The sequence below is a fragment of the Echiichthys vipera genome (genome assembly GCF_963691815.1).
Source record: "Echiichthys vipera genome assembly, chromosome: 6".
NCBI lineage: Eukaryota > Metazoa > Chordata > Actinopteri > Perciformes > Trachinidae > Echiichthys > Echiichthys vipera.
The window spans coordinates 20,470,090-20,498,071 of NC_139831.1; the positions used below are offsets into that span (position 1 = coordinate 20,470,090).

General features: G+C 40.2%; 3 protein-coding genes across 4 annotated transcripts; 1 reads left to right on the forward strand and 2 right to left on the reverse strand.

Annotated features, from left to right (window-relative positions):
- Positions 1-1,648: 1,648 nt before the first annotated feature.
- LOC310948071 (platelet-derived growth factor receptor-like protein) lies at positions 1,649-4,514 on the reverse strand (the record flags this gene model as incomplete). Its single annotated transcript, XM_083915078.1, has 7 exons — positions 1,649-1,855; positions 2,132-2,271; positions 2,877-3,170; positions 3,266-3,417; positions 3,519-3,661; positions 3,779-3,942; positions 4,433-4,514. 7 exons carry the CDS (start codon positions 4,512-4,514, stop codon positions 1,649-1,651), a joined length of 1,182 nt encoding a protein of 393 aa, XP_083771204.1.
- A 1,293-nt stretch (positions 4,515-5,807) lies between these two features.
- Positions 5,808-13,055, reverse strand: LOC310948672 (cationic amino acid transporter 2). Its single transcript, XM_083915870.1, has 12 exons — positions 12,984-13,055; positions 10,641-11,011; positions 9,938-10,093; positions 9,680-9,845; positions 9,442-9,578; positions 8,556-8,778; positions 7,213-7,349; positions 7,016-7,118; positions 6,799-6,929; positions 6,492-6,658; positions 6,292-6,400; positions 5,808-6,201 (listed from the first exon to the last, which is right to left on the reverse strand). The coding sequence occupies exons 2-12, from the start codon at positions 11,008-11,010 to the stop codon at positions 6,071-6,073; spliced, it is 1,830 nt and encodes a 609-aa protein (XP_083771996.1). The 5' UTR covers position 11,011; positions 12,984-13,055; the 3' UTR covers positions 5,808-6,070.
- A 1,629-nt stretch (positions 13,056-14,684) lies between these two features.
- anxa6 (annexin A6) lies at positions 14,685-27,656 on the forward strand. 2 transcript variants are annotated; one of them, XM_083915393.1, is made up of 25 exons: positions 14,685-14,841; positions 15,846-15,901; positions 18,900-18,984; positions 19,142-19,236; positions 19,371-19,484; positions 19,576-19,666; positions 19,753-19,832; positions 19,948-20,004; positions 20,838-20,931; positions 21,224-21,319; positions 21,413-21,471; positions 21,673-21,795; positions 21,896-21,954; positions 22,247-22,325; positions 22,891-22,972; positions 23,057-23,151; positions 23,349-23,462; positions 24,441-24,531; positions 24,629-24,708; positions 24,921-24,974; positions 25,063-25,156; positions 25,242-25,337; positions 25,447-25,505; positions 26,014-26,151; positions 27,231-27,656. In XM_083915393.1, the coding sequence occupies exons 2-25, from the start codon at positions 15,899-15,901 to the stop codon at positions 27,288-27,290; spliced, it is 1,998 nt and encodes a 665-aa protein (XP_083771519.1). In that variant the 5' UTR covers positions 14,685-14,841; positions 15,846-15,898; the 3' UTR covers positions 27,291-27,656. The 2 variants fall into 2 exon arrangements, with proteins under 2 accessions (XP_083771519.1, XP_083771520.1); XM_083915394.1 differs by having other exon boundaries at positions 26,014-26,136.
- Positions 27,657-27,982: the final 326 nt, after the last annotated feature.

The window sequence follows — 27,982 nt, forward strand, 5'->3', positions numbered from 1 at the left end:
TGGAGGAGGAGACCGGAGTCTGTATGAACCAAGACCCTCCGGCAAATCCCACCATAAATACAAGTATTGCAGAGGAGTTTGACTGACAGTTACCATTACAGCTAAGTAAACATGAAAGTTAGCTTACCGATCAAGGAGAAATATAGCCATTTTGGCGTGCGTTTTAATGCCATTGAACTCCTTTATCTCAATCCATCGAGTGAATGCTTGCTGTCTCCGGTTACTCAGCTGCAGGACTCGATTTCATCCAGTGCCTACAGCAGCTGCGCCGAACAACAGACAACCCTGGCAACCCGCAATGGCTGGTACAATGAAAACAGAACCCGTCAAATTTTTTTTAATATTAATTCAGACTAAATATATTTTTTTATGGAAAAGCAATACTTTCATTCAGCTTTTAAGAAAGATTCCACATATTCAACCTCTAAGACATATACAAATAGTCTGCTCAGAACAATCATGTACATCTGATATAGGGGTTTTTTTTCAGCTAAAAAGCATTATACATTAAAATCCTCTAAAAGGATTCCACTCCTTCTACCTCATTAAAAAAAATCTGGAAGCGTTTAATGCAAATTGTGTTCTTTTTCTAAAGTTTTCCTGCTGGACACAAGATGTCTCCCACTTCACTGTAAAGTCCATTCTCAGTGTCTATGAACGCCACACTTGCTGCTCGGTGTAGTGTGTTGAGTGCACTGTTTAGTGTGTCACTGGGTAACTGCTGCCACCCTTATAGACTAATACAGTTATTTAGCATATCCTTCTGAAGGAAATATCATTATCATTCCTGTAAAGCTGCAACTAGCTTCCGATTAATCTGTCAATAAATTGTTTAGTTGCAAAATTTACACCACACATGTCATCAAATATCCAATTTTGTCTGACCTACCGTGAGAAACCTAAATATAAACTGAGAAAAAGAGGACCCTGAACTATAAAACAATTGACCGTTTTGCTTGAATATGACATAAGACTATTAAGTTATTAGAATTGTTGCATAATAATCTATTGTTGAATTTAGGCACTAACCGACTAATTGTTTCTGATAAACAAATTTCACCCGTAATATTTCTTGATATGACAACTTTTTTCCATTAATGTAATTGTCAAAATTCTGTAATGAAAAATGTCCCAATTATGAGATGGTGGTATTTATGGCCAATATGAACATTACAATTTAATAATCATCAACATAGTTATCACTTAATGTATCAAAATTCAAGAAAATTAAACATCAAACTACATGTTTATGGATACAACATCTCAGAAATAAAAACAAACTATGTTCCTAATAATAATAATAATAATAATAATAATAATAATCTTTGGAAAGGTCATGACAAATGAGAAATAAGTAAAAAAAGACATGCAAGAATGTGTGTATATAAACATTGGAATACATAAGCTAAGTGCACAACAATTACTATACATTGATCTAAACAACAAAATCTCTGTCAGTCATTGTGGTGGGCTGTGTTTCCACTACTTGCAGTGATACCAGAAGATGAGTTGTGTTATAACATATATATATATATATATATATATGTGTGTGTGTGTGTGTGACTGATAAAATACGGTTGAATACTGTCACAGAGCAGAATGTTGCTCCTGATCTCTTGCTTTAGTGAAATCCTCCAGTTTGGATGGGTCATGGTTTCTTAGGTTTGGCTTTGGGGACCACTTTAACTGTGGTGGACACAGATTTGGCTCCTTGTAGGTTCTGGGCGGTGCAGGTGTAGGTTCCCTGGTCTACGTCCCTCACCTCGTCCACCTGGAGGACAGACTGAGACTGCTGTCGAGCAGCTCCTCCACCATCTGGACTGATAGTTTCCTGCGTGTACAGAGGCCTCCCGATCTGCAACAGAGCGTGGGAGAAAAGTGCATTTTCATCTTAAATTTTAGTAAATCATTAATAGACAGGTGTCAGCCTGGGTGCTCTGGATGCTTCTTAACTAATAATAAACTAGCTGAAAAGACAAGGTGCTATATGACACAGGATATACATCCCACACAGATCCTTCACTTACTTTGTCTGGCAAGCAACCTGAAATGTATTTTATAGCAATTAAGCCATACTGTAAAGTGTTAAAGCAAAAATCTGTAATTATCCCTGTGTCTCTGAGTGTCTGACCTGCAGTCCTGGGTATTCCCAGGTGAACTCCACGACCATGTCCTGTTCCCCCACCACAGAGCAGCTGACATGCAGATTCTCCCCCACAGTCACTGAGCTTGATGAGGCCTGGATCACTGGAGCAGGAGGAGCCATGGGGTCTGATGACAAATGTGGACAATAAGTCAGTTATGTAAGTTGTAAGTAACCAATCATTAATTGAAATGGGTCAGCGTAATTGAACTGTGTCTGTAACCATCAATTTTCTGTGTAGTGCTCTGTGTGGCTTCCTCCTGCAATCTTAAAGGGAGAGGTCAGATTTTTTCAATTCACTATTAAATCCATTCTTACTGTTCTGGCATTTTTCAATTAGAGCACTCAGCCCTCCTCCCCCTGACTGACCTCTGACGCTCCCTCCTCCCCTGACACGAGCGTTGAGAGAGAAATGCTGCGTCCAGGTGCCATGTGGGTCTAAAAGTTCGGACTTCCCATGGCACCTGAAAGCAGCATGAGCAGCGCAAGTAAAAGAGAGCAACAAATGACAGGCAGGAAGCTTTATTCGGACCGAATAAAATGATTGGTCAGACTTACTTTTATCAGAAATATATGAGAAATTAATATTGATGAGTTTTAACCCCTGGTGAATTTCTTTTACATTTTAGTGTGCCATATTAGGAGCATTTTAAGACTACAAAAGAAAAGTGTAAAAATGCCAGAAAGGTAAAAATTGCTTTAAGGGCATGAACGACTTAGTGGCTGCACTTACAGTTGACATAGATGAGCATGTACTTGGTGGAGCTCTGCCTCAGGTTTCCCAGACTGGCGACACAGTACAAGGCTCCAGCATGATAAGGCCGGGGGCGGTGAATGGTAAAGCCCCTCTTCACATTAAAGGAGATTTCCGTCCCGTCCACTGCCACTTCCGCTGGTGGAAACTCGCGGTGCAGTGTCACTTTAGCCTCAGGTGACGTCACCTGACAGGGTAGGAGCGTTGGCCAGTTGGTTCTCAGCTGAATTACCTCGTAGTAGTCAGACGACGGAACAAATAGATCTTGTGGGTCTGATTGGGACGGAGAGAAGATATGGCAACATTGCCGAATACATATCATGTCAAGGCAAATAGCGTGTTTTTTCATGTGAGTTTATTCACTGTACCGGGAAAGAAGATGAAGACTTTGACAGCTTTGTCATACTCCTTCCTGCAGTCTGTGTCTTCACAGTACATAGGATAACAGGTGTACTCCCCAGTATCTGCTCCAGTAGTGTTGACTAATGTCAGAACGCCATATCGCTCGTGTTGGACAATCCTGCAGTGCAACAACAAGACTCAAAGTCAAAGAAGATATGACTCGCCAACAGAGTTTATCCCAGGTTTAGTACATCATGCAGAACAAGATATATTTCTTACAAGAGCCTTCCCTCATCGTCCTCCTCCAAGTACGTGGGGACACTCCACTGCACAGGTTTGCCCCTGCACCTCAGCTCCAGAGTGTCTCCTGTCTGCACACTTATTGTTTCTCCCACCTTCAGAAACTTCCCTCTGTTTAGCACCTTTACTTGCCAGATATAAAATCACACAGTTACTGAATACAAGGATGCAGTCATTTTTCTGTGCTTAATGGATGTTCCTTGAATACATTCAAACGTATTGTGTCATAGATGACATACCTGTGTGAGGAGAGTCTGTGCTGGTGTTGCAGGTGCAGCTTTCTTGGGTTTGGCTGTTACAGCTCTGGGCCCTTTATTTGTTGATTTCCCAAGTTTGGGTTTGTTTGGCTTGGGCTTCTTCCCTGGAGTGGTCCTCTGTCCTTGGGCCTCTTTTTGACAATAGGCTGTGTAGTATACACCCACATGACGCATCATTTACAATTATGGATGCAGGCAAATGTCTATTTTGTTAAAAAAACACACAACACACAACAAACACACAACACAACACATTGTTTTCCTCATACTGTCTGTTCCAATATACCTGTATTCACCCTCTGTCTGTCTCCGCTTTGGCGTCTGTCACTTTAAAACCAAAAACCTAAAACAAAAAGGCCCAGGCTACTCTGATTGGTCAATGTAGCTGGGAAACCTGTAGTGGCACTTTCTACCTATATTATAACACCTCGACCTGCTTTTTACAATATGGGACATTTAATAATAATATCTTAATAGCTTGGTAAAAAAAGATTAATGTTGCAATTGTTTCATGATGTATCAATGGTTATCACATAGAGTAAGCCATGCCATGCCTTAGGCCAACAGAAAACCTCTTTAGAGATTCTAGGAGCACATGCTCACAGAATTGCTGAGCAAGTCAATAAAGTCACTTACCTAACTCAAGGATTACGGCACAAAAAAGGAGAACACTCAGCACCAGCCTCCCCTTTGATCCAAACAAGTTCACCAAAAGCATGATTGATCAGGGGGATAATATCAAGTGGTCTGTGGATTGTTAGTTCATGCAGTTCAACAGAGAGAACGTCCCGCAGAAACCAGAGAGAAGAGGAGGAGGGCAGAGCCTGCAAAGTGAGCGGTCAGCTGTTTACCAGAATCACAAAAATTCCTCCTCCTGAGAGTGGCATTAGTACCCCAAATTCCTCCTGACTGGCTCAATGGAGGCTTTCAAGCCTGTCTGGACCAATGAGGCACAGAGGCCCCTTCGTGTGGAATCACACAGCCTGTTTGCTTAGCTGCTGGACTGGAAGTGTGCTACAGCAGCATGAGTCTGGCCCTCAGAAACACTCCACACAGCCCAGATGAAGGCTGTGGCAAGGTGATTAAAAAGCATTTTGTTCCCAGTACACCTTTTGGTTTACATTTACAGATTAACCCTTTTTATGTCTATTTATCTGTTGTTTTAAAAGTTTCTGTGTTTTTGATGTAATGCATCCCTTTTACTGTGAAACAATTCTGTGGAAGAAAAAACTTTAATGTGAATACACTGCTGTTCAGCAAAGCCCCCTGAGAAGAGTTGCAGATTTTAGGCTATATAAATAAACGTGACACTATTTCTATACTCAACAATTCTCCAATCTGAAATTCCACGTTTCTAAACAGGAAAATAAATCAAGGTTTTTTCATATTTGATTAAATCCATAGCATGCTGAACCCAGTGAGATCAATGTAAACCTCTCCCTTTGAGGGAGTAAGCCACGATCTTGAACATGACGCAGGTAAGCTGCTGTGAAAGGTGCTTTTGTTCTCAGTGACCTCTGGGCTGAGCCGTCTCTGGCTCTTTGTCCAGAATCACGAGTGGAACTGGACTTTTTTTATGTCCTGCAAAAAATCACCTCCAGATTGAAGACAGTCTTGAAAACCGGATTCTTTCTTTTTAATTAACGAATACATTTACAACATATCATTATAAAACATGTACAGTTTCTGTATTTACACATTGAAACCACAAACAATTAATAAAGTGAATCTTTAAACAGACGTAACACAAAAAAATACATTTTCACAAGATTTTCTGTATCTACATTCTACTTACTTTTGTACAATCTCACTCTATATTTTGATACATAAAAAAACAATTATCCTGTTATACATTATCATAATTAGAGTTGTATAAAAGTACAATATATTTCTACATTTTACAGTTGATATGAAAAGTGTAAACTTGTTATTAAAAATAGTAATTATCAACAGAAAGTAGCTCAAGCCCTTTTTTCTTTTCAACAGAACACGGCTCTGACATTAAAACAACATATAGAAGGTCCAAAAATATGTCAGCCAATGCTCAGTTCAATGTTGGAAACGAGAATATATGGATTAATTACAAATTCCATGACAATGTGGAATACAAGTTAACAAGTCAGCCCATCTGTCTGCACTAAACGCTAAAAAACCTGTTGCATTCAGATGTTGAACACTGCAGGAAGAAATCAGTATACCGGTGCATTTATTTACATACGTAAAGCAGTTACTCGGTGTAACATCTCAATCTTTTTCTCTCCGCTCCAGCCGAGCTCAGAATTTTTCTTCTTTTATGATGTCCATGTCTGTTCTGCCACTGACGGTTTCAATCCCCATCTGGTTGGCCCTGAGACGCTGCCTCTGAACACTGTTACGGACACCGTAGCCAAAGTAGATAATTAACCCTGGAGATAGAAGAGGTGGGGGGCATTATAGTACCAACAACTACCTCCATAAAAGCCCTCTAAACCTTTTAAGCATGAATATATTCTTACCCACTAACATCCAAATAGCATATCGTATCCATGTTTCTCCACTTAATTGGACCATCAGGTAGATGTTGATGAATGAACTCAATAATGGCAAAGCAGGGAGTAAGGGCACCTGTGAACAGAAAATAAAAGATGCAAAAGGATTTTCTGGATGGTGTTTTTTTTAAGAACCTGCTCGGGTTGCTCTATGAAAATATTCTCACCATGAAAGATGCCTTGCTGTCATTTTGCGGATGCCTCCAGATGAGGAAAGTGTTGAGCAGCACGATGAAGACAAGGATGCAGACAACCACCAGACTCCATGCTTCCATATTGGACAGAGCATCCATGGCTTCGCTCAGGGTGACACACAGTGCAGTAATACATGCAACTGCACAAGAAGAAAAGACGAATGAGAGAGATCCCTTTGTGGACCAGAGAAACAAAGGTAATTTTCTAAGGCAAAGAAATTGGCAAGGAAGGAGTGCGGTTGAAAAAAACAAGTGCTTCAGTCATGTTTGCCTTGCGTACCAGTGGTTATAGTCAGGATTGTGACTCTTCTTGAGGTGAGTGCAGTGGGAGATGATGGAGGCTTTAGGAGGCCAAACTTCGGGTTTGATTCTATGATCTTCTCTGTGTCTTCAGATGGACTCCCTTGGTACCTTGGTTGAAAAAAAAGAAATGTGTAACGTGAGTTTTGCCCAATATTCCAGCTAAATTACCGTGGGAGAAGAAGCACATCAAATACCTCAGTATCAAGATGCATATGGCCACAAGTGTGTAAGCAAACAGAGTGCCGATGGACATCATTTCGACCAAGGCTTCCAAATCAAAGAGCATAGCCATGATGGCTAATTATGAGAAACAAGGAATACAGAGTTAGTTTAAGCCTGTAAACATCACTACATGTATATAGAAGCTGACGGACAGCTGGAATATCTGTACCTGCCACAATTCCAGATGATATGGTAGCTACAGCAGGACTGCCCTTGGGGGTGACTTTGGTCAGAGGTCGGAAAAGCAGACCGTCTCTTGCCATGGCGAAAAGGACCCGGGGCATCGGGAACATTGAACCCAGCAGGCTGGAGACACAGATGTGAACAGGGTCAGTCAACGACTATCAAAATGCTCTTAGGACCAGGCCAACACAACTTGTCTTTAATTAAGTACAACAGATAAACAGCTCTGCTAATTTGTCAGTCCTACCCTAAAATGTCGTATTCTTTCTCAAACTATGTGATGGTCTTTGGTGTGTGATGCTATTCACGACACAGCTTTGTTAAATATGCGATTTTGACAGGTCAATTACGACAGTTTCTAAATAACAGGCCGCTGCTATTGACACACTTCTGATCATAGACTCTGCAAGGTCATTCAATAATCTTACTATGGTGGAATTAAAATGCTGATGGTGCCTATCTAGAGTCAGTGTTTGTTTTGTGCGCAAAATGGCGGACTCCCTGAAAGAGAACCCACTCCCTATGTAGATATTTAAACAACTCATTCTTAGGCAATGGAAACACAATGATTCTTATATTCAGGGGATTTTATAGTAAAGAAAACACATTTCTTGATAATATATTCCATTTCTGCCAACAGATCACCCTAAAATCCTACTGCTCTACACTATTCCTTAGTTATTTGTGAGAGTGTTTAGAAAGTGACCTTGATGCCAAACAGAGATTTTTCATGATTCCTTGTATTAGTTGTCTATTTGAGGCCCTTCCTCTTTCACAGATGCTAGTTCTGGAGAAAATATGTGTTATGTGTTGTTTGATACATCTCATCTTGTTTCATCTTGTCCAAACATCAGAACGAATTTGGCAGTCACAGTAATAGTAGCAACAAGCTCTTATTGTTGCTACAGTAGTTCCCAACAGAAGAACTATTAGTATCAGTCTAATCTGAGAAAACATTAAAACTTCTGACCATGAAAGATTAGTTTTGAATGTGCCGAGTGAGACACCAGACTATCACCCAAGAGACCGCGGTTCATGTCCTGTTCATGTCCCTTCCCATGTCAAAGTGAAACTTAAATGCAAAACAGATGTTCTTATTTTAACCCAAAGCACAATCTGTTCTTAAACCCAGTCATGTCGTTTTATGCCTTATCGCTAATAGCTTTTGTTTGAATTCACAATGTTAATAATTTGTTTAAAACTGCGGCATCAAAAAGTGTCAGGTCAAGTATTAAACGAAGTGAGATCCAATTTCCATAGTTCAGAAACGTTTAGATTCGATGTATAGTTTGCAGAAACATACGATGCACAGTTTGGTTGGTTTATTACCTGGTGGACAAAGCACAGAGCGATCCCACGGCCACAACATATTTGGCAGGACCCCAGCCGATATATTCAAAGGCCACTGGCAGCGGACTTTTATCATCGAGCAGGTAGTAGGGCTGCATCAGGGTAAGAGCAGCAGACACAGCAAAGTAGGCCAGGAAACAGATAAGTAGTGAGGCCACAATGCCCAGAGGGATAGACTTCTGGGGGTTCTTTACCTCCTCACCTATATGAAGAAAGAAACAAAGAAGTGGGTAACAGTTTGAATGATATTCCTCTTTAGCTGTTTGGGGTTACATACAGATTGACGAACAAAGTTCTAAGGTCCACATACTGGAATATGTCCAGAGCTTTCAGCTTTCATGACCTTCATCAGATGGAGTTTGTCCCAGAGATGGTTCGGTTGTTATCAGTTGACCGGAATTCCATACAAAGGTCACAACAACTGAACCGCCTCCAAGACAAGTGAGCAAACTGCTGCCACTCATGAAGGCCACAAGATGTGGATGAATGTTCAGGAATAAGTTGAGTAAGTGCCAAGGGTTTTTAGTGTATGCACACATGCGGAAGACCCAGAAACGCTGTCAAATCAGAGCAGACTGGGCTTTTTTAGGAGGGGGGCTTAAAGAGACAGGCGCTAAAACATGTGTTTAAGACAGACGGTAAACACAGGTATATTCGGACAGTATTGCTGCATCTCATTGGAAGAATCAAATCATAAATTCCTCACAATTCTAGCAATAAAAATATTGAAATAAGTTTTCTGTTTTACAACAACAGTATTATTTTTATTTGATCTCATATTTTTTTTAGTAAAGGATCATCTACTGGTAATTCTAACCATATGTAATCACACTGACACTGATAAAGAGAGACGTTGTCCTCACACCTGTTGTAGCGATGCAGTCAAATCCAACAAAGGCATAGAAACATGTTGCAGCACCGGCCACCGTTCCACTAAGGCCATAGGGCAAAAATCCACCCACTCCATACATGCTTGTCACATTGGCAGTAGAACTCAAGTTTCTGCAGTAAGAGAGCATTTTTTATGTTTATTTACAGTGAGATAGCCATCAAAGCAATACTACTATATTTATGGATACGCTTGTATTGCTCTATGACATTACTGGGTTTTTGCTGTGGCATTTATCAGAGTCTCTTCACTGATTTCCCAGTTGGAGATGTCCCCTTTGATGAAACCAGATATGGTCACAAACAGCAGCACCACGATGTTGATTGCTGTGAAGATCTTGTTGATTGTTGTTGACTCTTTCACTCCAAATGCCAGCAGACCTTCATGGGAAACATGGGGAATGTTAATGTTTTTAGATTTGTTACTTCCACCACCATAACAACACCAGTTTTTGTCAGTTTTGTCATTTTACCTGATAGTAGCAAGATAAGGCCAAAAGCAAAGATATCTGGGTATTTTGCCAGGCCAGGGAGGCCCATGGCTGCATGTATTTCAAAGTATTCTGATATTTGGCCCCCTATGAGTTCATCAAATGTCCTGCTCCATGCCAGTGCCACACTGGATGTCCCTGAACAGATAAGGAGAGGAAGATGCAATAAATTAATCAGCCTGAGTCATTTAACTGTCACCATGAGCAGAAAATATGGTGGTCCCTTCCTGGTCCTTCACACTTTATGACTCAAATAACAATCCTGGTTTATGGCTGTTATTGACATGTAAGCAATGAGTTGAACATGTGAAAAACAGTCAAACTAAAACTTTCGCTGTTAGAAAAGCCATTAGGATTCTGCTTTTGGAGCAGGTGAAAGGTCACGTAGCGTTTAAGAGTCTCGTGTTAATGGTTGATCAGTTATGGGTTCCAATGTTCTCAGGGTGCCAAACATGTTACACAATAGGAAAATATGTTTGTCAGAGGATGGACAACAAAAACTTGAGGCTGAGATTAATATTAAGACAGAGATTACATTGCAATCATATTTTCTATGCATTGTTGACATATATGGGCAACTTTATATTCAAAATAACTATTATAAGAGGACAAAACCAACATCACTGAAAAAATAGACATGATTGTAATTGATAATGTATGAAACAAATCTTGTGTATCAACTTGCCTATGACATAGGAGAGCAACAGATTCCACCCGGTGATAAAAGCCAGCAGCTCTCCAACAGTCACGTAGCTGTAAAGGTATGCTGAGCCAGTCTTGGGAACCCGAGAGCCAAATTCTGCATAGCATAGCCCGGCGAATATGGATGCCAGGGCGGCGATGAAGAAGGAAATGATGATGCTGGGTCCAGCAATGTCTCTGGCCACCTCTCCGGACAGGACATAGACCCCAGCCCCCAGGGTGCTGCCCACACCGAGGGCAACCAAGTCCAGAGTGGTCAGGCATCGGTTAAATGTGGACTGCTCCCCCTCTGGCTCCAGGGGCTTCCTCCGAGACAGGCTCACCAAAAAGGATTTTACCCCACCGCACTGCATGCTTTTATGGGTTTTGGATTTGGATGGAAAGATGTGATAAAGGAAGAGACAGGTGGGAGTGAAGATCAATGTTATGGTGAATGTGAGAAAGAATGAGGGGAGATAAGAGGAGTGGGGAGGAAAAGGCAGATCAGTGACCCGGTCAGTGAATAATTGTCAGACCAACCTTTAAAAAGAACATTTCTTCTTCTTTAAGAAACATAAATCTCAAAATTTGTTAATAATGAAACAGTGGCAAAAAGACATTAAAGAAGCCCTGCCCACAGAGACTTGGACGGATTCCATTTTATTAAAGCTTAATTGTGATTATATGATAAAAGGCGACTCAAATTCTCCACTAATATTTAATTTTCAATAAGGACAAAATAATTGAATTCACTCACCTCTCCTGTGTAATCTGTTGCCTCACAGGTGTGCTTAGAAGAGATAATTACTGTAATAGGATCCGTCATTCCCTTAAATCACATTATTCCTTTATACATGCCCTTCTTTATCACCCCCCTGATATGATAGTGCTGATGTTTGGAGTTTTCATTGCCGCCCACAGTGCAGAAGCAACGCCCAGCTCAAGGACTGCACTTTACTCAACTTTCAATTACTTACACAATTACTTCCTTGAACATTTCTGGTGAATGTAGAAAATTCATTTATAACATGTACTTCCCCTGACGATAAAAAATAAATGATTAAATCATTATTACAGTATTATAAGCTTTTATTAGCTTATTGTGTGTACGTTTATATTATTTATTTATTTTTTGTAACTTGAGCTACATTTTACGTTATCAAATGTGCTGTATAAATACAGTTTATTATTATTATTATTATTATTATTATTATTATTTACCTGTCCTGTGCTGACACGCTTGTTTTGCATTAAAATGGCTACATCTGCTGGATAGTTTGTAAAAACGTTTTTTAACTTCTGAGACAGACGTTTTTGTTTTTTTAGCCTATATTTCTTATATCTAACACAGCAGGGATGACATAGAGGAAAAGAAGGAAATTAACAAACCTCTAAGGAACAGGGAGTGTGTTACATTTATTTCTTTTATTGTGTGTAACTCAAGCTTGTAATGTAAGTGAGAGCTGCGGCTTTGTAATCATTTCATGATTATGCCCTCAAGATAATCCAAGACTTTCAGGCACACATTCATGACTTTGAAATGTGTCCTTCAAAAACCTTCCTACCAAATTCAAAAAAACTTTGAGAAAAACGTCCTTGTGTTTGACCATCAATAAAACATTATTATTTATTATACAAGTATTCAGCGTTGTTGCTTTTCAGACAGCACGTCATACCCCCCAAAAACTACACTATGTTCTCAAAGTGTGTTTACATATGTTACATACGTTGCTTAGAAACAAGCCTGCGACCTAATCATGACAACTTTTGTTGTTCTATAGGAAGCATGTCCACATCTCTACCTGGAGGTACGAGCCTGCCAGAGTAATGAAACAGAGGAGGACAAAGCAGCTTTCATGGCTTATACATACAGCAGGCTGCTCACTTGAAAGGTAGCTTTGGCCTTCTCATCTCCGATCAGGGGTTTCAGCTCACCTAATCCCCCATGGCATCTACCCTAGCAGACAGGAGGAGAGTGGGAATGCAGCTTGTGTGGACGGTCAAAGTACCTATGACCAAACTTAATGCTCAGGCTCCCTATCTTCAGATCTTACAGGTTGAGATATCGTTTCCAGAGGGACAATGGGGGAAATGCTTAACTAAATAACAGCTACTATGCACGTGATGTGCAGCTTTATTATCAGAGGGTTTATCTGATCACAGTAAAGCTCAGTTAATGATCATTAAAGTGTTATTTATAGCTATCTACTGTGCAATTAAAGAAAACATCTCAGATGCATGTGTTACAGACAAATATTGCAGTCCAGCGTTCAAATTCTCAAAAGTTAAAGTAGCAGTCAGGGATTTAAATCTGACAAATTGAATTCAGTATACACAAGTTCTTTACCTTGTCTTCAGTCCCACGAGGAGTGACCGGTGACTGTACGGTGAAAACAGCAATGAAGCAAAGATATCCGCGCTGTTGACTTGGATGAAGGAAACATGTTTTTTACTGCAATATATACAAGACTTGCCTGTTTGACCCTCCCACTCAATGGACTTACGTACAAAGTAGCCTTTCTCACTCCCTTCCAGTTTGGATCATAATGTGCTCATTATTGCATGGAAGCACAGGGTGAGAATTGTGAACAGCAAATCCCATTCAGAATGGCAACAATGCTGTTGTGCTCTCTTCATTTGTTGTTTTGTTTTCATTCCATTTGTTTTAAATTTGTCAAATAGTGGTGATATATAAATAGATTTCTCACGTTGTTGATAATATTAACTATCACTGGTTAGTTTTGTTAAAAGTGCATGGTTAAAAGTAAAAACCAAAACATGTAGATTGTGAAATCAAGAGTGTAATCAAAACTTTTATTAATCACAACACATTCCAAAATACATAATAAATACATTGTCTTAACTTATAATAAGCATATTAACCTTATGTTAGCACCATTGGGTATGTCCAAGTAGTTTACCCAGCTCTGCCTGAGTTACAGCCATGTCTTCAGGCAATGCATTTTCAAAGCAGAAGAGGTCAGTATACAACAATTATCAGTGGTGCCTCCCACCACTATCTATGTTTACCTCATATGGCCCCTCTCACTCTGAACACTGGCAGAGAGAACGTTAAAGGTCCAGGACAACGATATAAAGATGTAAGAATTAGGGAAACAAGTCATAACCCGATGGCCTGATCAAATAGAGGCATGAATAAAAAGTGTCTTTCATATTTATACTGTATGCTGAGATCTGGTGATGTCTGGGGAAACATAGTAACCACAAAGCCATTAACACTGAGGTTGGCTTCCAGTCAGGATGAAACAACCCGGAGTCATGCTTCAGCTATGTGTGGCACTGAAGTCTCTGTGCTTCCTGGGAATCACCTCCCCTCTCTCCTCCTGCCAACAGAATATATACAATGCAATGCAGCAGTTACAAAACTCTCTGCATAAAACATATACAACGGGAACTCTGTTGCTGACATAAATCCGTGGGCTATAAATCAACTGTAGTTAAAAATAACAAGTTTGTAGCAATGTCTGTGCCTCATAACACACCACCACTGAGGGTTTATTGGACACTGTGAATTAATTGTTTCATATTATCATGTTTCCTTCTGTAGTAGTCATGGCCTCTCTGCCCCCCCTAACTATGCTGGTGCCTCTTACTGGAATAGACGCATGACAGGACAGATATAGAGCAGACCAGCTCTCCGCTCCCCTCTGTTGAAATCACATTTGAGCTCTCGGTCATGTGACAAACTCCAGATACTCCGACTTTAAAGTGAAAACTGCCTTGTTGCAAGAACAACGTGAGAGTTTGCGTGTTGCTGACGCTTTACGTATTTAACTTGGATGTACTTATCTTTAAAGATAAGTAAGTCGTGCAGAAAAATAAACTCCAGAATGCTAAAAAAGATGTGCGTAAAAATGGGAAGCTTCCGTGCGTTGTTTCATTGAGAACGCGAAGATACCCGGTCACATGCTTTTTTGTGTGTTTTTGAGAGGGCTATTGTCTTTACCCATAGATGTACTGTATACACACACGGTCTTGGTGAACGACATTGCCCCCCCCCCAGTTCAAGCAACACACGCACACACAAAAAGCTGCGCGAGAGAGCACCGCAGTCATTGCGTCACAGAGGACACGTAACGGGACTGAGTCTGACCGGAGGAGACGGACAGAGCAGGGTTAGCGGGGACAGGGCAGAGACAGCAGGACCAGGACCGCTCTCACCGGATACTTTCTGCACACAGAAGGTAAGTCATTATTATTGTTATTATTATTTTGAAACCTCTTCAGTCCGAAGCTAAACGGCGTCTGGAGAAATGTGCTGATGCGTTAAACGTTCCAATGGATTGCAGCAGACACCCCTGGAAGATTTAATTGTAATTTAATTTAATGAATGAATGGATATAAAAGCTATGTAATTTACAACTACAACGTATTTATAATGTTACAGTGAAAAGGTATACAGCTAGAAAAAAAGACACATTAGCCTGAAACTATACTTTGATTCTAGTGTGGGGTCCTGAGGAGGGTGTGGCTCTGTAAATATAGAGGCCCACCCCCCCCCCCCCCCCCCAATCCCAGACCTGCATTCTGACATTAAAAGTTAAACTGTGCATGCTATTTTAGGAGAGCTTCACTTGCCTGAAACAAGCAGGCAGCATGTAAAACCTTGGTGAAGTTTCCTCTCTTTCTCTCTTTAGAAACTACGTTTGTAGTCTATTAAATGGAGTCTTGTGTGTCCAACTTCTGATGATCACAACAACTTCTTCATTGTGATCCTATTTGTAGAAGTATTGTCATGTAGCACTATGAGTCTAAATTCAGACAAATTCCAACAAGGAAAGTTTGCAGAAGTAGCAAAGTCTCTCTATAGCAGCTGCCTATGCGTCTGAATGGCTGCATTATATGTTTATGGCAGCATGGAAAATTTGACTAGTTTTCTTGCCAGTTGACTTAATGCAAATTCCATCTGCCAGCGTGTCCTTATAGGTGAATGCTAGGTCTGATAGAAACTTGTCTCCCTGCTCTGTGCTCTTGCTCAGAATGGCTGCATGTGGTGATCACTATTACAGCTGTCAGCCACCACACTGAACAGACCACCTTGTTAGATTCATTCAGGAAAAGGAGGGATCATCATCATCATTCCCACACACAAGGGGGGAATGACACCTTTTTTAGGACAGGGATATTTTGCAATGCAGTCCCACATCAGCATTTCTCTCTCTCTCTCTCTCTCTCTCTCTCTCTCTAGACCTGAAACTATTGATTCCTGCACAGTGTTGACACAGAAGACCAAATATAGACATGGTAAGTGGTCAGGTGCTTTTCTCATCTTGCATTATGTAAGTATGATGTGGATGAATCATACTGCTGAACAGATTTTGTGTTTATGGAACACGGGTGGTTTTTTGTACCCTTGAATGACGTGTGGACAGAGTGAGGTCATTTTTCTGCCACCTGCTATCATATGATTCCTCCCCATAATAAAAGCAGCAGTGTTGGGTGTCATTGCTACCTTTGGCGCGTGCACATCTTATAGAGACACCTGACAGCATCTTTCCAAAGGCTTTGTTGTCTAACTTTATTGTCTGAGATGCAAGTATCCTTTCATCGTGACCTTACTTGAGGTGAAACACGCTGGCTCTAAATTAGACTCTGCACAGAAGAAACAAGTAGTACACAGGGAGGAAGAAAGGGGTAGACATTTTACGTTTAATCCACATAAGGACTTTTTTCACATAAAGACCCGTCATAAGAAATGTGATTAGTTAACAGCCTGTTGCTAGGGGCTTGTTTTTGTGGCCCTGTTGCTATGTGTATGTGAAGCTCTCCAGCTGTCGTGAAGAGTGATGGTCGCTGTAGTGAAGCAGAGGATCAGAGCATGTGCAGTGGCCCCTCACCAGGGTGTAGAGCATATTTTGGCTGACTGCCTCAATGCAGCAGGGATCTTTACGGCAGCAGCTGCAGTTTGAGCTTTCAATACGTAGGCCAAGTTTCTTTTTTCCCACATTAAATGAATGTATCACATCACAATTTCACAGGGCCAAAGTGATAGAGCAAGGCTCATTTCATTTTTAAAACAGTGTCCTTGTGCAGAGCTTCATATTCTCTTTCCATACCCAATGGAGTTTGTTTGTATTCTCTGACATCTTACATTATATTTGAGCTGTTGTATGACAGACCCCTGCAAATGGAGTTACATTATGTGCAACCTGACTCCCTGCTGCTCCTACACACCCACTGTCCCACCCTTACACACATGTACACACACTCTCACACACACACATACACGCACAGATGCACGCACGGATGCACGCACGGACGCACACACACACACACACACACACACACACACACACACACACACACACACACACACACACACACACACACACACACACACACACACACACACACACACACACAAACAGACAGCAGGTTTTCCTCTGATCTGCTAGAGACAGGTGCAAGCCGTCAGTCGCTGTAATTGCAGACTCGGCTTCACACTGTCCCAGTTTCCCGACACTGCCACTTTTACACAGTCCAAGACTCTTCAGGGAAGTGTGGGTACTGTTAAAAAAGTGGGTACTGTTAAAAAAGGGCAATGCTGTGTAAACTTGTGACTCTGAAACACCCAAAGGGAGTTCTGACCTCCTGACCCTTACTTGAGAAGGTTTACTTCCAACCTCTTCTTCACCTGTCTGTGTTGAGATGAGCATCTGCAAACACTGAACATAGCCAGTCTGTAAAAGAACAAGACTACAGTCATGCAAGGTTGTACTTTGGCACAGCTTTGAGCTAATTAATGTCAGCATGCAAATATTCTTTATTATGCTGCTTTCAGATATATTTAAAACTCAGGCTACAGGACTCATCACTGCACACTGAACACTCTGGACAGATGGTATTCACTTGCTTTGCAGGATATGTATTAAGATGACTTATGTACACATGCTCCAAGTTTGTACTTGTACATGATACATACAAACAAAGATCCAATAATTGGAATAGTTTAAAGATGCCACAGGGGGGACTGATGGAAAGAGGAGTCCATTTTATTGCAGCCCTTCAGGCTACACTCAAACTAGACATCCTCATCCCCCATTCACCCTAATCTAAGGTTTTTTTAATCACAAATCTTTCCTGATATAATGCATAACAATTTGTTATGTCTTGTATCTGAACCGTATGCGTTTCTGTGTGCACATTGAACCTGCCCTGTTGATGCCTGTACCATTTAGTTTTTTTCCCCTGTTTTTTTGTGTTGTATTTATCTTGTATTTTTGGGTTTTATGTATGTAACCGTATAACCGATGTGTAACCTATGTGTAACTTAGCTGCTATCTTGGCAAGTCCTCTATTGACAAAGCAATTTTATCTCAATTGATTTTTATCTGGTTAAATCAAGATTTAATAAAATGCTGAAAATGGGAATGATGTTCACAATTTTAGTTTAGTGTGTTAGCATGCTAACATTCGCTAAACACAACATACAGCTGAGGGGAATGTCATTAGTTTTGCAGGTATTTGGCCTTAAACCAATGTATATATCAAGTTCAAATGTCGACCTGATGACAGCACTGGTGAACAGTTAATGTATCACCATTGAAATTCATCTCAAGAAGACCATGAATGCTTAACCATTCTTAAAATGAATAGTTATATATAATTGATTTATGCTTTCCAGACAATTGCCGACTTACTCCTTTTAGTAGACACTGTTGTTTCCCGTGGCGGTTCTTTTTTCTGCCATTGTTGTCGTTGCTGTGACTTTTAGAATTCCCTGAGCTGTGGCTCGTAGCCTCACCTCAATAGCCACAACCCAGCTGGTTGGTGTCAACACTATATGACACAAAGGCACAGTTAAAACTCATTCCCAAACATCATTACAAATCCCGTAACAAGGATTTGTTCAAAAAAGATCACTCAGATGTCTTTGTGGTATTTTATTCTCGACAATGAACATGAGCTAACAGTTTCATTACATCACTACCATGAACATATAAGGAGTTTATTAATAAACTAGCAGTTACATTATTATCAGCTTATTAGGCTTTCTCAGACCTTCTCAAGCCTCAAGAAAACCTCCCTCCAGGTTTCGTTTGAAACCTCTAATCTGTCAAGGACATTTTGCCAATTTAAACTGATGACTATCATCTAATAGTTCAAGTCACACACATGTTTTTCATAAACAAGTTACAAAAGAATGTGATAATGAATGTTTCCCATACAGGATTACATTTTGTTCTTGAATCATCCCACTTAAAAACACTCTGAAATTGAGCTGACCTTTTTATTCTTCCAGGTGTTCAGAGGCACAATAACAAATGCTCCGGACTTTGATCCCACCGCTGACGCTGAGACCCTTTACAATGCTATGAAAGGCATCGGTGAGTGGCTCACGCCTCCGAGATTTTTGTCCGTGGAGGGGAAAAGGTCATCTTTCATCTTCTCCACTCCGCAGGAATTTCACACAGCAGTCGTGACAATGATGCAGATCAGTCTCTGTGGCTGACTTTGTTGAAAATGTTGCTTTGTGTTCCTTAGGTAGTGATAAAGAGGCTATATTGGACCTGGTCACATCAAGAAGCAATGCACAGAGGCAGGAAGTCACTGGAGCGTACAAATGCAGCTTTGGAAAGGTCCTCTCAGCTTTGATTTTTTTTTAAATAGAAACACATTTTTCAGACATAAATGTCATGTAATACAATAACTTACAGCACATTTAGATACATAGACAGTAGTTAGAACTATAATATTTTTGTTGTTTCAACAGGATCTGATTGAAGATCTGAAATATGAGTTGACTGGCAAATTTGAGCGTCTTATCGTCAGTCTGATGAGAACCTCAGCCTACCATGATGCCAAAGAAATCCATGATGCACTCAAGGTAAGACATATACCTAATAGTAGGATTCATCTCCAATCACATCTAATGAAGCAGAAACTACTTCATATTTAACTTCATGCTCTTTTTCAAGGGAGTTGGAACAAACGAGAGATGCCTTATTGAAGTCCTGGCTTCTAGAAACAACAGACAGATTCATGAGATGGCTGCAGCATACAAGGACGGTAAGGCATTTTAAATAAGTTGAATTTTAAATCACCATATTTACTTAGAATCTCTCAACCTTTGACATTGATGTCTGCGTCTTCAGCCTATGGCAGTGACTTGGAGGAGGATGTAATCGCAGACACGTCAGGTCACTTTAAGAAGATGCTGGTTGTTTTACTTCAGGTCAGTTCACTGAGGAGTTTATAATCACCAGGAAAGAATTGGATTACCTACACAGTGACTGTCTGAACCAGAACTTTTAAGCACTGACTGACTGGTTTTGGTTTGATGGTTTCAGGGGACCAGAGATGAGTCAGGAGTGGTGGATGCAGACCTGGTGGAGCAGGATGCACAAGTGAGAATTTAAACAATTTATGATTAGTGGAGAAGTGCAGCATTTTTGTGTGTATATTTCCTTTAGCCTACTTAAGTAGACTAATACTTTAAAAAACTTTAAAAGAACCATAACTGTTTGTAAAGTTGAATTGCCTAATTTAAATTTATTGGCACTTTGTAACAAAAGATTGCGCCAATACAATTCACAATTTTGAAACATTGAAAACATATATCAGCAAGACTATGAGTACATCTATGTAAGGTTGTAGGCCTACTGTACATGCCTTGAGCTAAATGCTAACAACAACATGCTAACATGCTCATAATAACACAGCAGGTTTTATATTCACCATGTTGACCATCTCAGTTTAGCGAGTTAACATGCAAACATGTGTTAATTATCACTAAATCCAGCAAAGTACAGCAACACTGATGATGGGAATGCCACTCATTTTCCATAGATGTTTCAACCTGATGATACTTGATGGAAAGTCAGGGGATTGAAGTCAGTAGACTTAATCCTCTAGGGATTATGAATGTCTGCTGATTTTTTCAATGAAATCCATCCAATAGGGGTTGATAGATATTTCAGTTTAAAACCAAGTTGTAGGCCGACCAACTGGCTGACATTGCTATCCCTAAAGCCATGGATACTAGCGTAGCCAAAAACAGTTTTATTTCTTTAACCCCCCCCCCCCCACACACACACACACACACACACACACACACACACACACACACACACATGCGGTATTAACTTGCAATAGACAATTACTAATTAAGGTGCATACAATCATAGACTTTGGATGTCTGTTATTTTCTCTCAACCTGTGTTTCCTTACCTCTGTGCAGGATCTGTTTGCAGCTGGAGAAGAGCAGTGGGGGACCGACGAGGCCAAATTCATCATGATCCTGGGAAACCGCAGTGTGACCCACCTCCGCATGGGTGAGCACGATAATTAACACGACAGTGATGCATCTAGACATTCCCACTGTGACCCCAAGTCTCTCAGGAGTTAATTGCACTTTAAAAGTTGTTGTCACTCCTCTACCACTGCCAAGAAAACATTCTGAGGCCTTAAACATATGCATCACAGAGAGGAAGTCATTCAAGATGAATATGAGAATATGAATGACATGGAGCCAATGGGTATAGCTTGGTACCATCATTCTCAGATCATTATGACATTAGGATAAGATAAATAACATCACTTAATGTTGTCTTCTTTTTTGTTTAGTTTTTGATGCATATGAGAAGATCACAGAGATGTCCATAGAGGACAGCATAAAGCATGAGTTGTCTGGGGACTTTGAGAGGCTGATGCTGGCTGTTGGTAAGAAACACACTGAAGGTACCACTTTATGGCACGGGGGGATTGTCAAGTTGTCAATTTAACACTGGGATCTGTCCTTGGTGTTTCTCACAGTTCACTGCATAAGGAGTGTTCCCATGTTCTTTGCCAAGCGCCTTTACAAGTCAATGAAGGTAAAGAAAAAGTAAAAAGAGGCATTCAGTCTTGTTCTAAAATATTAACAGGCAGATATGCCTTAGCAACACAGTCATTGTGACATGTTTTTCTTATTTGTGGCACATTGCAGTCTCACATTGTAATATGATAGTTAGAATTTAAAAGGACTACATAGTTGTGTCCTGACCCTGATCACTTGTCCTTTTCCTCATTTCCAGGGTCTCGGTACAGCTGACAACACCCTGATCAGAATCATGATTTCTCGCTCTGAAATAGATATGTTGGACATTCGAGAGTGTTTCCGTTTAGCATATGAGAAGTCACTTTATAACATGATTAAGGTTGGTTAGACACAAATACGATTTTTTTTATAAATCTATTTAATTAAACAGCATTAGAAGATTGTATACTTACCTGACTCTGTATGTTTAAACCTGTCAGGATGACACATCAGGGGATTACAAGAGGACTCTACTGAATCTGTGCGGAGGAGATGATGAGTAAGTTACAGTATGACTGCAAACAACAGCAGCAACCGGGTGGGGGCGATAGAGCACCACCTTTAAGGAGTTATTGTTTTCTGAGCGGAGTATAAGGATGTGTTGTATTGACTAATGGGAGAAAAATGAGGTTTCTGCAATAATTAAGACTATATGCTGAAGTTGATATCTAAAGATTGTCTGAAAGTAAAGCAGCAGTGTATGTAACAATAGATCCCTGTCTCCAGAAATGTACCCCTTGATGATTTGGCTTTGCTGACCACGCTGTCTTGTGTCAAACTGATCATTACAGCTTAGCTGGAGAGTTCTTCCCTGAAGCTGCTCAGATAGCCTACAAGATGTGGGAAATAAGTGCCATGACCAAAGTCCAGGTTTGGTCTCCATCTGCTCCCTTTTTAGATGTGTCATTGCATGTTTGGCTTGGCAGTGGCATGCATCCTAATTAACTGCAGGCCCTGCAATGACCTGCGACCTGCAGTGCCACTCACTTGTGTTGATAACGCTGCCATGTCTACACAGCGACGGCTTTGTGTAGCTGCGGATAAGATCGGAATCTGCTGTTCACTCAAATACAAATGTTTTTTGTTATAAACCACAGATTGCTTCACTTTGTCCCTAAAGTGGGAAAGGATCTCAGCATTTGGGTTAACAAAAGCTTGTCTCACTAGCCCTCTATAAAAAGGAGTTGTTTTTCAGCCTACTCACCGCTTCATTGTTAGCTGTATCATGGCCTCTGACCTCAAGGGGGCACGGTCCACCAGGCTCTTTTCTCTTTTGCATATATTGTAGAGTTCTGCATGTTTTGTGCTTTAAGCTCACACACCTGGTGTATTTAATCATATTTAATTTAAAAGGATAGTTTGGATTTTTTTAACACAACATTAATAGTATAATATTGAATCTCACACTTCTAATCCTGTCATCCCACTACCTTAGCTAAGGCCAACAATCCGCCCTGCAACTAGTTTTGACCCTGCTGCTGATGCACAAGCGCTGAGGAAAGCTATGAAGGGATTCGGTATGCAACCCTGAAAAGCACATTTACACTGCTACAATTTTACAAAGCAAGTTTTACAAATGTTACCCTTGTTATTGCCTACAGGAACAGATGAAGACGCAATCATCGACATTGTTGCACAGAGAAGCAACGCTCAGAGGCAAGAGATCAGACAGGTCTTCAAATCACTACTGGGAAGGGTGAGAGAAATGAAGTGCTGAAAACCTCAACAAAAATAAAGGACATCTCAAGCTGGAACATATATCACAATTTATTTTTTTCATGCACGTTTACATCTACCGCTGGATGTGTTAAACCCAATATTTCAAACTCAAAACCTCTTGGTTGTTTGCTTCAAGTTGTTTCGTGTAACTCAGTGTGTTTGATCTGTCCTCAGGATTTGATGAAGGACCTGAAGTCTGAGCTGTCGAAGAACTTAGAGAGGCTGATCATTGGGCTCATGTTGAACCCTGCAGAGTTTGATGCCAAAATGATGAGGAAGGCGATGGAGGTACAGTTGACCCAAATCACCGTACTGATTTTGTTGTTGACATGGTTTATTTACAGTATATGTGCAGTGAAGAGATAATCTCATGGTGGAATTAACCATTTCATAAATACACTGCTAAAGGTCCCATATTATAAAAAAATGAGATTTCCATGTCTTTTTTATTATTAAGTATTTTTACAAAATCATATAGGCACTGAGCCAATGACATCATGAGGACTAACCAGTAGGATTTTAACACATTGTTCATTCAATAATATACTAAAGCCAGTGCCAGTACATATAAACAGGTAATAATCCATAGTAGAATATATACATATATATTTAAAATATATAGTAAACATACCAAAAATGCATATGAAAATAATTTAATAATAGTTAAAGACCGCATTGTAGCTTTAATAAAGCAAAAACAATTACAAGACAAGGGAGCTGGAAAAGCAGGACAATCACAATAATGGTTTTATGACTTATTAAACACTGACTGCAGAAGCCTGACTCATCCTTTATTCTGAACATATAGGAACTGAGGGTAAAATAGTGTTTTACAATTATATGTCCCTAGTATGTACATTTTGATGCAGTGGTATTGAATAATTTGCTTATTTGAAGACATACATTTAAATACAAATCTATAAAAGGAGTAAATAGATTCCTGTTTGACGCATTTCTAAAACTTTAATGGTCACGAGCACTGAATCGTTCACTGTGTAATTTAGGCTGCACTGACCTATGAATCAGCTTGTTTTAGCTCTGATATTTCACAAGACACTTCCTCCCTCATCACAAGCATGGGGTGATCAACATGGCATCAGAAAGGTTTGTCATTAAAATATAGATGGAGATGATAGAAATTGGATAAAAAATAGAAGAATTGATTTTGTCAGTAGATAAAAGAAGGCACAGTTCTTCCACACTCTTTTGCGTTTTTATGAAACTCAGCGTTTTTGTGCTTAACTCTGTATTTTTTTTTTTTTACAGGGGGCTGGGACAGATGAACATAGTCTGATTGAGATCCTGGTCACCAGGCACAATGAGGAAATACTTGCCATGAATGCTGCATATCAGGATGGTCAGTTGGATTAATTTTTTTCTCTAAAAGCAAAAAAATATCCCCTTTCTTGTTCTTGAACTTATTATTTTTTACATGCAAACCTTTTACTCCACAGCCTATAAGAAGTCTATGGAGGAAGCCATTCATTCAGAAACATCAGGCCTCTTCTGCCGCATCCTTGTTTCTCTTGTGCAGGTAATGATCATCATGAGAACTTAGACTGTGTTTTGTTTCCACACCCACTCACTGGTTGCAGTCTGTCTGCTGACTGTAGTAAGAGAACAAAAAAGGTACATTTAAACACATGGTCCGCTTTCTTTCAAACAGTCTTTTTTTGTTTCCAAAAAACCCCAAATGTTCTTGGTGAACCAAAAACTTAAGCATTTAACTGTCTTTACTCCGTACAGGGTGCAAGAGAGGAGGGCCCTGCAGATGAGGAAAGAGCTAATGCCGATGCTCAGGTGATTTAGTGTATCCTGTAACATTTTACTTTGTTAAATATGAAAGTGAAGAATGGGTTTAAATGTTTGTTCCTCCTGAACTTATCAGGAACTTGCTGATGCATGCAATGCCGACTCTGATGAAATGGAGATGAAGTTTATGAGTATTCTGTGCACCAGAAGCTTCCCCCATCTTAGGAAAGGTAAAGGCCAAGACAGATCATGTTGATCAGTTAATCACAAATCTAAATGTGTGTGATAACTGAACATATCCTCTGCTATTCACAGTATTCCAGGAGTTTGTCAGATACTCCAACAAGGACATTGAACAGATTATCAAGAAGGAGATGTCAGGAGATGTCAAAAATGCCTTTTATGCAATAAGTAATGGCTGTTGATTGTATTTTACTTTTGAGTGTGTCACAGTGTATACTGCTGACTAAATCGATTCTGTGACTCCTCATCCCTTTCTTGCTTTCTCTTTGCTTTGCAGTCCGCAGTGTAAAGAACCAGCCATCTTATTTTGCAGACCGTCTGTACAAAGCGATGAAGGTATTAATTCATGAAGCTATAAAGGTCCCATACTGTAAAAAGTGAAATATCCATGTCGTCGAGGTGCTATATAAATACTGTGAAATTTATCTCACAGTAAATGTGTCAGAAATGCAGAATCCCATTCCTTCTCTCGATCTTTACATAGCATATAGCTATTTGCTGCTATGTTAATGTTCTGAATGTCCAGCTCTTTTAAGCATGTGAACATGATCTGGTGGAGACTCATAATACAAGTATGAACCTGAAAAATGAGCATAATATGTCTCCTGTAAATATGGCTAGTTTATGCAGTTGTATAATTTCAGCTTCAGGTCTGCAGCATGTCATCAGGGCCTTGGATGCCAGATAGTAATAAGGTCTGATTTGTTAATTCATGCAATATATTGAGGGTTTTGTGTCTTTTTTCTGTGTACTATCTTGGTATTAATGCTGCTGAGCGTTGCCAGACAGGAGCACTTACTTCAACTCAATTAGAGTTAACAGTAACTTTTGATACCGGCTGCAGGGCCTTGGTACCGACGACAGAGCGCTGATCCGCATCATGGTGTCCCGTAGCGAGGTCGACCTTTTCAACATTCGTAAAGAGTTCAAGGAAATACATGATGTCTCCCTCCATGAATTCATCCAGGTAGAAACTATGATCGTAAGTTCAGAGTCTTTGCCAACTAACGTGCTTGCTTTGTTTGTTGTGTTCGTTTCTCATCCGTGTGTCTCTGTGTGAGTGTGTGTTCACATCCTTCTTCTGCTGCTGTGGTGGAGGGGAGGGGGGATATGATAATCTATAGCTTCCTGCGGTGGACTACGGGTCTGTGGCTATTGCAGCTGTTTAGGAATTTCCCTTGCATGTTTAACTTCCTCTCTACATCCGCTGTGTGATTGGCTGACGGCCGCAGAGACAGGAAGTACCCATAAGCAGTTCTATAATAATTTGCAGATGAAATCAGCGTGACACCAATACAAAAAAGGCAAGTTGGGTGCCCTGGATTCACTTGCTAGAAATATTATCAGATTATGCAATAGCAAATATTGCTATATATAATTTATTATGCAGTGTGTATTTAATGAATTTTGTGAGAGTTGAGATTGAGATGCATAAAAAATATTCATAGACTAGTTTGACATTTGGGCATATTTTTTGATCCATACAAATCCCACCTGTCTATAAAATCCATCCATCGGCACCTCTAAAGCGACCAGCTCGAGCTTTAGAGGTGTTGGTAGGTGGATTTTGTTACTTTGGTACAGAGCCTGGACAGCTGTTTGCCCTCGTTTCCAGTCGTTGTGCTAAGCTATGCTAACTGCTGATTGTAGCTTCATATTTACCGTAAAGAGCAGAGTCAGTCTTCTCATCTAACTCTTGGCAAGAAATCAAATGACTTTAGTTTACCTAAATTAGGAACTAGTCCTTTACAAAGCTCTACTCTTAATAATTGTGATGTTGATTATAAAGATAGAAATCTATGAGTGTCAGCTGATATAAAGGGTAATTCCACTCAGTTGATTTGAGTTCAATTCATAACTTGTGGCTTGAGAGTTCTGCTTGTCCCTCACATTCATTCAACATAAGTGAAAGATAAAGAGTGTTTTGCTATTGTCTGAGAGAAGAATACAGTAAGAATAAATCCAGCTTTCCAGTTTCAGCTCTGTGATGACCAAATGTCAGCAGACAAAGACTGTATTTTCCACTAACTCAAGCCCCTGCATGTGTTCTCCATTGTTCAGGGTGATACCTCAGGAGACTACCGTAAAACCCTGCTGATGCTCTGTGGAGGGGAAGATTAAACTGGTCAAGTCTCTGCTGCAGCTTCGTTCACATTGATCACAGAGTGAAACTGCGATGGTTAACGTCAATATCTGTTGTCCCAAAACTGCTGCCGCTCCTCTGCCAAACCAAGTGACCTATGACCTCCCAGCCTTCCACGCCAATCTCTTGCTCTCATGTCTGATCGTCCTGTCCCTCAGGATGATGTATTTCTTTCTTTTTTTTACAGAGTCATATATGTAACACAGCGATGTTCACGTTGGTGTAGAAAGGTGCTTCACATGCACAACATATTGGAAGTTAGCAAGTCAAACAGTGCCTTCAGATTGCAGGCCGTCCAATGATTACTGTGATTTTAAGGTATCATAAAGAATAAAATAATCCAAAAAAAACAAATTGTTTCCTCTTTCTTCTTCTTCTTGAACATGTTAATACATTTTAATGTATAAATGAAGTTCATGTGAAATGTAAATCATGCTAGCTCACACTTGCTGTCCCTTTTTTACTTCACAGTATGTGTTCAGGGTGGGGTGCCCTGGTTTGGTTGGCATGGCAGTTCAATGATTAACTGTGTTGTTACTGGCAATAACTACAGGCCGAGCTGAATGAGAACTAGAATATTTAACATCAGGAAAGTCCCACTCCAATTCAATGCCTCTTCAGCTTAACAGTCTTAAAGAGTTATCGTTGTTCATAAATGTTGACATTGTGC

Bases quoted from the DNA above. Each gene is read 5' to 3' on its own strand.
- anxa6 (XM_083915393.1), top strand. The intron at 19,485-19,575 runs GTAAGACATATA...CTCTTTTTCAAG, and splicing joins AAATCCATGATGCACTCAAG to GGAGTTGGAACAAACGAGAG. The intron at 19,833-19,947 runs GTCAGTTCACTG...TGATGGTTTCAG, and splicing joins TGCTGGTTGTTTTACTTCAG to GGGACCAGAGATGAGTCAGG.
- LOC310948672 (XM_083915870.1), bottom strand. From the start codon at position 11,010: ATGCAGTGCGGTGGGGTAAAATCCTTTTTGGTGAGCCTGTCTCGGAGG. The intron at 7,350-8,555 runs GTAATAAACCAA...CTGTGTCTCCAG, and splicing joins CTCTGTGCTTTGTCCACCAG to CCTGCTGGGTTCAATGTTCC. The intron at 6,202-6,291 runs GTAAGAATATAT...TTCTATCTCCAG, and splicing joins TGCTATTTGGATGTTAGTGG to GGTTAATTATCTACTTTGGC.